This window comes from Brugia malayi (genome assembly GCF_000002995.4).
Source record: "Brugia malayi strain FR3 genome assembly, contig: Bm_v4_Chr4_scaffold_001, whole genome shotgun sequence".
In the NCBI taxonomy this organism is placed as follows: Eukaryota; Metazoa; Nematoda; class Chromadorea; order Rhabditida; family Onchocercidae; genus Brugia; species Brugia malayi.
Window position 1 is genome coordinate 5,666,308 of NW_025062478.1, and position 10,261 is coordinate 5,676,568.

The 10,261-nt window shown below is 34.4% G+C and overlaps 1 protein-coding gene across 1 annotated transcript; it reads right to left on the reverse strand.

The window, feature by feature from the left end:
- Positions 1 to 2,141: 2,141 nt before the first annotated feature.
- Positions 2,142 to 7,339, reverse strand: Bm2676 (Uncharacterized protein; the record flags this gene model as incomplete). Its single annotated transcript, XM_001901911.2, has 13 exons — positions 2,142 to 2,197; positions 2,710 to 2,881; positions 2,967 to 3,062; positions 3,415 to 3,561; positions 3,630 to 3,806; positions 3,918 to 4,139; positions 4,509 to 4,717; positions 4,949 to 5,093; positions 5,269 to 5,480; positions 5,557 to 5,645; positions 5,903 to 6,138; positions 6,649 to 6,873; positions 7,178 to 7,339. The coding sequence occupies 13 exons, from the start codon at positions 7,337 to 7,339 to the stop codon at positions 2,142 to 2,144; spliced, it is 2,148 nt and encodes a 715-aa protein (XP_001901946.2).
- Positions 7,340 to 10,261: the final 2,922 nt, after the last annotated feature.

Genomic DNA, 10,261 nt, shown 5'->3' on the forward strand with positions numbered 1-10,261 from the left:
TGCTTCTACTGTTGATGTCCTGTTTTCATTGATCAAAGATTCTAGCTTCAGAAACAGTCTCTCATCACAAGACACGATATCTTCACCTAAGCAAAATCAAACAAATATTAATTGTGAGATGTTAGCCACAAAATAATTCAAAATATTTCTCATGAATCAACAGAACATTTTACCCAGATCACCTACATTCATCGCATTTTTCACCACCTAATCTTTTCCTTTTGGATGGGAAAAGTTGCTAGTATGGTCAACAAATGGGATTTGTTTAACCCTCTTCAAAAAAGGAAGAAGAGGCGGGAGCGAGAGGACAGGAGGGAGGGAGAGTAGAAAAGAGAGAGAGGAGGGATAGAGAGGACAGAAGAGAGAGGAGAAAAGGGGAGGAGCGGAGAAGGAGAAGAAAGAGAGAGGAGAATAGAGAAGGGAGAGAAAAGAGTGAAAGACGAGGAGGGAAAGGGGGAGGGATAGAGGGAACAAGAGAGAGGGAGAAGAGGGGGAGAGGAGAGGAGGGGAAGAGGAAGAGGAGAGATAAAAGGGTGACGTAGGAGAGAAAGGAAAGGAGGAAGAGGAGGGAGATAGGACAGGAAGGAGGGAGGTTAGAAAAGGGCGAGAGGAGGAATAGGGAGGACAGGACAGAGAGGAAAATAGAGGAGGGAGAGAAGGCGAAGAGGGAGAGAAAAGAGCGAGAGACGAAGAGGGAGAAAGGGGAGATAGAGAGGACAAGAGAGAGGGGAGGAAGAAAAGAGGAAGAGGAAGGATAAGAGGGTGGCGTAGGAGGAGTAAGAGGACAGAAGGGAGGGAGAGGAGAAGAGAGAGAAGCGGGAGTAAGAGGACAGGAGAGAGAGGGGAGAAGAGGAGAGAAAGGAGGGGAGCGGGGAGAGAGGAGAGGGAGATGGAGAGGGCGGGGGGAGGAGAGAGGAAAAGAGGAGGGAGAAAGGGGAGAGGAGAGGGAGAAGGGAAGAGGGGAGAGGAGGAGGAGAGGGGAGCGGAAAACTCAGCTCACCGTTCTCCAAGGGAGCATGTTTGCAATATTGGTAGCAAACAATGAACGATATCAAAAACTGACCAGATCAAAAATCCAGAACTTTTTATGACTTACTTCCCGCTAGAGCATAACGAACTTATGCAAAAATAAACTTTTTTACACCATTAGTGTGATAGCACAAAATTTTCCTGAACAAATTAGCGGAGATTAATTTTCAGAATCAAGCATACTTCCTATTTTCCTTAATTCGAGTGCAATAATCTTGGTGGAATAGCATAATTGCTTACACCAAGATTAATCGGTCTTTTTTTGAATTGATGTTGACATTTTCAGAGCCCCAAGCTCCAAAAGAACTAATTATCAACAATTTTTTATGCAAGCAAAATACGAGTCGAAAATTATTTCCATGTTGGGAATCTCAAAATGGACAACCAAGTTTTATCCGTTATATCCACATTTTTTATTTTGAGGACCATCCATTTAATTTTGAATCCAAGATTTTCCGAGTTAAAATTTTAGCTATTTACCATCAAAAAAGAACACAACAATATTATTTGACATACTATGTCATTTTCTTATCCACACTTAGACTGAGATTCGCGAAATTAAAACTGAAAACAGCGCGCTTACGAAATTTCGGAGTTACACTTATAAAATTTCAAAAGTGGAAATTATGTTTTACTAACAACATTTCAACTCATTTTAAAAGAAACTTTGATCAGTTTTGGATCAACGAATCATCGATTTCTAGATTTTTATCAAAACTAGAAAAATGACTGATTTTCAAAGAACAAGTGGTTATTTCGAGAAAATTGTGGATATTTAGAGGTATCGGTTTCAAAGTCAAAAAGCGTCAGATTTCGAATCCAAAATGGAAATTCACATTTAATTCTGCAATTATTACATTCATAAACAATTAACAATTAAACACAACAGAACACATAATTTTTATTTGTACAGATGGCGAGGATGTTTAACTAGTTTGCTTTTCGAGAATTTGTTTACTTTAGCGATTAGAACATACACAAAATTAAATGACACAATATGCTAAGTATAAAGTAACAATGTCATCAAGGTTACTTTACAAATGTCATATTGTGTATTTAGTCCTTTAAATGTAGTGACGGATATTGTTTATATCGTACACAATACATGAGCATTATAAAGTGGTTCCATTGTGCAGTACGTCTGGTAAACAGCTTTTCTTGTGGTTATCTGAAAAAAGAAAAAAGAAGAACATTGTAGGAAGGAAGGGATATCATGCAAGAATTCCTTGGAAATGAATAAATGTAAAACTGAATGAAATGGTGCTCATTTAAACAGGAAAGTTGATGAAAAGATAGGGGTAATCAGAAGAAAGAACCTATATATGACTAAAGTAAATAACAAATAAATTGCTATTTCCTCTTAACTTCAAGTTCGTTTTGATTCTTTTAAAACCAATCAAATGTCCATTTTTTAAGATAAAAATAGCCATCTATTTAATTTAAATAAGGCATTTGAAGATAAAATAAGTATTTTGTCTTTACCCAAAAGAAAGACCGTTTGTCTCATGCAATCATTAAATATCTGTGTGCAAAGTAATTCCTTGTGCTAAAAATTGATCACATAAGCAGCTTGATGGTTTCAATAACTCCACCATTATTAAAAATACTAAACGAATTAACCATACATAATACAGTGACCATTTCTGACTTCTTAGTATATCAAAATAAATAAGAAAATACCATAATTGGAAAGCGCTGTGAAAGAAAGGGAGACGTCAATATTAACGGCAGTTACTGTTGGCTGGCTGCAGTAATAATATGGCAACAGATTTTGTTTTGATGCCGAATTAATACATAACACTTCCACACATTTCTCACCAATATTTAATTCTCGAAGTACATGAAGACGAATCTAAAGCCTGAGAGGATAAAAATTGAAGGGACATAAGAAGTTCAAATGAATCTAGAGAATTTTATTATCTAAATGCATAACCAACCTGCTCGATGGCTAACTCAAGATGATATGAACAACCACAGCAGGTTACTTTCTTCAATAAATCATCTTCAGCCAATTCCTTCACACGCTTTTCAATCTGAAATTTTGAACTCTATACATGAAAATCAAGTAAACTGCATTGCAACATATTCCGTCTCCAATTAATTTTGATCAAAATAATCTTCTCTAGTTCATGCATGTGGGTTCCAAATTTGTAAGTTTGTCACATATTTTAACTGTTAATAAATACAATTTCATTCTGACACAGCCTACACAACGTTGAAAAAACTGTTGAAAATTCAATTCAAATAACAAATGAAAGAATGTTTACAATACACGATCATAAATTGAAGATTTTTGAACAAGCAATTTTTTCATCAGCAAAACAACAGAAACAAAAAAAGAAAAAAATCTAGAAACAAGTTAAAGTTAATAAAATCTGCAAAAACCTTCAGTCTTAAACTCTCAGGAACAGTTTCTGGAGATAAATTATTGACGAAAATTTGCAGTTCATCAGCCTGTGAAGTTTTTTGTTGCAGTGTGTATGATACATTTTCTCCACTTCTACATAAACGTCTCAACTGCTTCCGGACTTCCTATAAAATTAAGAAAAATTACGGAATTAAAAAAGCGAACCATATTTCTTAAATTTATAATAACGAACCACAATATATGGTAGTAGAAGTCGTGGTCCGGCAGCATGTCGACGTGGTACACTATGATCAAACCAATGTGCATCAGGATTTACATCCGGAGATCTGCTATCCGGATAACGTTGGCCCAATAAATCCATATGTGGTGAACTGTCCAACAAACCCCGTTTATAAGCAGCATTCAAACTCTATAAAAGTTGTGCAGAAGCTAAATAAATTTATTAAAAGTAGAACAAAAAAAATAAATAAATGAAGGCCATAACCGAAATAAAACATTTACTCCATCAATAAATTATTACCTGGTGGAATGGAGGAAGAATATAATCGATTCGAACAAGAGGTAGTAAATTTGATAAAATACTTTTCAGTTCTACATCATTCAAATCAGACCGGCGAATGCCTTTCCTACTGATACTGTGAGCAGTATTGGCGATTAAGTTTGGTTCTCGTTCTTCCATTCGTCGCATCAATTGATGTTCACCCCACCGTATTACTGTTTCCAGGATTTTCACTTCAACACACTATAAACACAAATATATCAAGTTTCAAGTGAACTTCTACATATGCAACGCTTCACTTCTCCAATTAATTGCTGATGCAAATAGTACTACAATTACATCTGTATGCTCTCACACAGAAAGGTTTACTAATTCGTTCGATCCATACAATTAGCGACTATATAAGTTTTAAATTACATACGACTACATAAGCTAACTCTTATCGTTGGAATATATATGTCTTAACAATTTACAATTTACCTCAACCAACTGATCTAATACCATATTAAACTACAACGATATTTAATTCGGAAGTTATAGAAGGAAATGTTATGTCATAAAATAAATAAAAGAAACAAAAGAGATAAAAAAAAACGAAGAATAGCTGGAAACCTGAACATAGTCAGAAAGCAGGCAATCCTTCAGTAAATCTTCTTCTAGCTCAAAAAGTAAATGTGAAGAACAAATTCGAGAAAAATCGGCACAAAGAAATGCGATGCAATGACGTCGAACGTAAGCAGAACCACCAGGCTCGCATGCCCAATTCCATAGGCTTCCCACCGTTTCTATGGATATTTGCGCTACGATAATGTCCTCACAGGCTAAAAAAAAGGCTGGACAACTGTTCCTTGTACAATCCACTGATAATCGCAAAGGATTCAGATTAATGAGTTCTACAAAAGGAACAGTATGTGGAGAAGTATTGAAAAAGCTTTGAATTAAAGGTTATTTCCTGTTTGAATTCTCTTATAAAGAACCAGTTAATTAAATTAAACCGATAAAGTTATCGTTCCGCTGGGTAAGCCAAAGATACATTTAATTAATGCACCAACCATGTATTAAATATGGAAGATTAAGAAACTGTGCTATGTGGAATATATCAATAGCATGACGAAGAGGAGCAAGATGTCGTTGTCCAGATGCGATTGCCTGCACCTCACTCAAGCTGCTCACTGATACCTGACATCCATCTGGCATCTATAATTTTGATTATATCAGTTTCAGAATACTGACATATGGAAAATTAATGAATATCACAACAATTAAGTTGGACCAGGGAGTAATATTGCTGTTGTAAAGAAAGAACTTTCTTGCTACAAAATATATCTAAAGCGATTCTACATAGTTAAGATTCACTAAATAACACTGATACCTTATTTAAATCCAACCGATCTGTGTAAATTGCATCCAAAATAATACGTGCATATATGCGTGGGAAAAGATGTTCATTGATGACAATTTTTAACTCTTCACCACATAAAATACGTTTCTCTATCACAGATCGCAAATAACTAGATCGTGCTGCCAGAATTGCTCCCGAACATTTTATCCGATAATCACAATTTTCACTATGACTTCCTTCTCCTAAAAAGATTTGCAACCTGTGCCCAAAAAATTGATTGATAATAACAAATAATGCAAGAATTTAATTAAATATTACTGTTCCCCATTGTAAAAATTAAGGTACAGTCGCATTTTTGGGAATCCACTGCCATAAGATCACTGGAAAGAGACGAACCACAACCATACCTTAAAACTTAATAACGTTATTAATGCAAGTACGACAATTAACATATATAGTTTCGTTGCTCACTAATCGCTACATCCATTACTTTTTATTTTCAGTGAGAAGCAATTAGATGTTATTAGAAACATGCGATCTAGGAGAAAAAAGTACTTAGCGATACTATGGTATCTTAATGACATTCCAAACACTGTGAAACAATTCAAACTATTTGGAACTATAATAAAACAAAGTCAGCTGATTGATTTATTTGAAATAAAACCTTTGTAAAATGTCATTAAATGACTGTTGATCGAAATCAGATAATGATTTGTCGTATTCACCAGAATAAATATAATACAACATAGCTTGGAATGTTTCCGACGATATACTATTATTCATGAATAAGATTTCCAACTTTGCATCATCCGATTGCTGTGTAACCAATGAATTCCAGAAATCAGAGAAATAACGACAACGTGCTTGAAGTATAAAGGAATGAGCAGCATAACGGAATCCCTGGAAGCGGGTGAAATTCGTTCTTATTAACGAAATGAACCAAAAAATTGCTTACACTAATAGCACAAGCGCGATGTTTAGAAAATGGTCAGTCTCCTTTCAAGTGTTTCGGTAAGCCTGTGAGCTGACAGAAAATAAAAAGATGAAATTTTTTAAGGCAAATTTTGGACCAGTTTTGAATTATTAATGAAGCACAATGCACTGAAGGGTGAATAAGGATAAATTCTCTGTCACAATTTATTTTTTTTTATGTAGAAAAATACGATTCTTACTTTACTAGTCCTGAAAATCAAAAAATAAATGAAAAACAATGCTGCTCCCTTACTTGTCTTCAAGAATTACTTGGAGTGAATGATTACTCCTTTCAGCTGTTTTAAATCCATTCATACAATTTAAATTAATAAAAAAAACAAAATAAGAAAGCAATTGCAGAAAAATTATTCAAAAAAAAGTGTAAACAGAAGTTTTTTGAACTTTCAGAATTGCCAGTGAAAATCAAAGTACGATTACCTTATGTGTAACAAAGCAGTCAGAAACTATTTCATTCTTCCAAGCATTCAGCAAATCCGTTGCCAGAACAGATGTGCCTGGTCGCGTTTCCTCAGCCATCGAAATTAACTCCCGCACCCTGCAGGCACTTTCCATTTCTGTTAATAGAGCAACAAGTTCAGTACTTGTCCAATGACTGATAAGATCGCAAAAAGCACGCTGATCTTCTCGCGATATCTGTCGGTACTGAAACGAAAAAGCTTGAAGCTTTAAGTTGGTATTTCCATACGGTGAAACTAATAAAACTGGCAATACTTAAAATCTACAAAATTAGAAGAAAAAACGAACCTAAATTTCTAAACTTGTAATTCATGTACTCAGTGTACTGATGGATGCTAAATAAAACACAAGGAAAGAGGTCGAAGCAAAAATTCTTTAATTTTTTAATTCATGAAAACTGTCGTAAAGAGCTCACCATTTTAGCAGCTTCAAAAAGACTCTTACCAAAATTCAAGCTTCACAAACAATTTATATTAAAAAATCGAATTACCTTCTGTCGCCAACCGAAAATTTTCAATTTCTCAATGAAACATTTATTATGTATAATAGATGTTAAGCGATTACGCCGAATGCTATCACCTTTACTTCTTGAAGTTGGAGCAATCCAATCAGGGCTGAATTCTTTCCTGACACTGCTACTCAGTGCACCCATTGATTCTTCATTAACATTTTTTCTGAAATCAAATGAAACCAAAGAAACTGCTTGATGTCTCATACGCTTTGCAGAGTAATACAAGAAAATTAGCTGCTTAAGTCCTAATTTAAGATCTGTCACACTCAACCCATATGTCAGAGTTCAAGATCTTCAAGACTAGTAATATAACAACCAAAAACACTATCCTCATCACTAGTGGCACGTAGAGCAGCAGCAAGCCACAAATTTCTGAAAGTTGCGAACTAACCCTAAACCACCGAACTATTAACAACTGGTCTTGATTAATGTCGTTGATAATTGGTCCTGTTTTTATCATCTCAGTTTCTCATTCCGTTCTTTCTCAGTTCCCACTCTTCCCGATCAGCATGAGGCACTGCTCCTGGTTTTCTCATTCCTCCCTAATATGATTCCCGTCTAAAATCCTATCTTTTCTCGAACTGTTATGTTTTTCCAAATGCGCCGGTCATGTAACTTTCTCAAGCCACAGTCATACTAACAGCTTGCTTGCCTGTCTTTTCATTCAGTAATATTTTTTGAGATTATCCTCGGCATAACCTTTGACCTGTTTCTTGAATTATGCTTTTCCCTAAATCTTGTTTTTATGAGATGAGAAAATCAGTCATCGTGGTGGAGAGAAGGTCATAAGAATGGACCTTATAATGACCTAGCGAATATTTGCTTCCGACATATTTATCTTGAGATTTCATTTCAAAAGGCAGTTACTTGCTGGTCGAGATCGAGATTGATTGTAACAATAAATTAAAAATTGTGATAGTTTCCTGAATATACTCTCCTAAGAAATAAACTAGAATAGTCCTCCTGAAAATTCTTAGATGAAGTTCATAAAATCAGCAATTAAGATTAAATAGGTGGATCCTCTCCAAAATTTTTCTCGCAATCTATATTTCTTGTGAGATCGATGATTTGATCAGTCTTAAGAAGCTGAAAGATTCCCATCCTAAAATTCTTTATTAATTCCAGAGGTCGACGCAAAGATTCGAGAAGCATCTATCAAAAAAAATTTGAATCGTAAAATTTGTAAGCAGAAGCGTTTAAGTGCGGTATCCTCATTATTCTCGCTGTATCCGAATCTTCCTTATTGTTCATCTCACTCTCCTTATTACATCTACATCTCGTTTACTCGTTAAAATGCTGAATTTACCTTCTTGTTATATAGGCATATTTATCGTCTTTATTCTGCTGTATATATATATATATATGTATCTCTACATACACACACACATATATATATATATATATATGTATATATACATACATACATACATACACACAGCATACCTTTTCATTTGTTATTGTTGTACTCACCTGTTGCATCCTTATTTTCTCTTCATATTATCTTTCCATCTTTCTTACAATTCAACATTTTCTAAAGAGCCAGTTATTATTATAATGAACGGTATGGTGAAAAAAAGATGATATGAGAAAAAGCGACACTTAATGGAATGTGACGAAGACATAAGGGACGGTGTATTTGCGCCCCGTCGGTGCTATTAGCGTTTGATTTAGTCGGTTGTTTTCTTCATTCCTTGCATATAATCTATCTGTCCCGTTTTCACTCAACACAAACATGCCATATCTCTTCCTTCTCTTTTTTCCATCTGAACATGAGAAACTGGTTCAATAAATTTAGGATTCCTGGAAGTTCGTTCGTATTTTCTCCAACTTCTACCATTTTTCTGCAACCTTTGCATGGTACACTTCTAGATTAACCATTCAGAATTGATGAAAAAGTATAATAAGTTTATTTCGTTCACTGATAAACAGAGCACTTCTACCGTACTACCTGATAGGTGTATATTTTTCTCCAGTTAATGATATCTGAAGAAAACTGAAGGAAACTCGTTGTTTGGTATTCACTCAGTTTTCATTTTTATTCCTTAAACTAATTAAAACTCAAAAAAAAAAAGTAATTTTCCAGTGGATGCTTAAAATAAGCTTATCGACAAAGCTAAGAATTTTTAAACTTCTTACAAGTGCATTTTTGTCAAATACTCATGGAAAAGACGTGAGAAGGTTGGAAAAACTTCAGGTCATATAGTAAACTTATTTGAACAGATAGCAAAAAAGAAATTTTCCGCGTTTGTCCGCAAACTGCTAATGAATCATCAAATTACAATATAAAAGTATTAGCCTCCTCTGATGCTCTTCGGTGTTATCACTGTTCAATAAGATTGTTAAAACTGCTTAAGTACCAAAATTTCCACGCTGTAATTTTGTTTATTTCAGCACTTTGCTTTGACATATATGACTTTCAGATATTTTACAGATAACGTTTGCTGAATTAATTAAAATTAAGAAAGGATACTTTTAAGTCAGTGGGAATTATAACTATGGTGATTTGGTGCTTAAATTAAGCTTTCTCTTTCAGTTAGTATTACCAATGCACTTTTTTTTAATAAAAATGTTTGTTGAGCTTTTGAAACGTTTTTCAATGGTGAGTAGGTTTGCAGTAGGTAAGTTTTACCGCTTCGTTGATAATTTGTTCCTTATACGTTTCAGCACATTGATATGCTACTTATTGCCTTGATTTTCAGCTTCTCTAAAGAAAATGACATTTTTTTGTGTGAGGGAGAATTTCTTGAAGTTATGAGAAGACAAAATGGCGAAATGATACTAATTCAAACAGAATAATTTCTGATGATTGTTTTCATATTTAAGCAATATTATATCATATTATCGTAACAATCTTGAAATCGATCTATTTTATCTTCCAGTACTGAGTTTAATGTGTTTGTGATTAATTAGATAAGTGATTAATATGATTATTTACGGAAAATCATAATTGTGATCATTTTCAAAATCTCTGACGAGGTAGAAATATAGTGTTTTAAGTCTTTTGATCTTTTGTCGGATGAGTGGGATCAAATTCATTCAATTCAAATCTTATTGAAAGAGAAG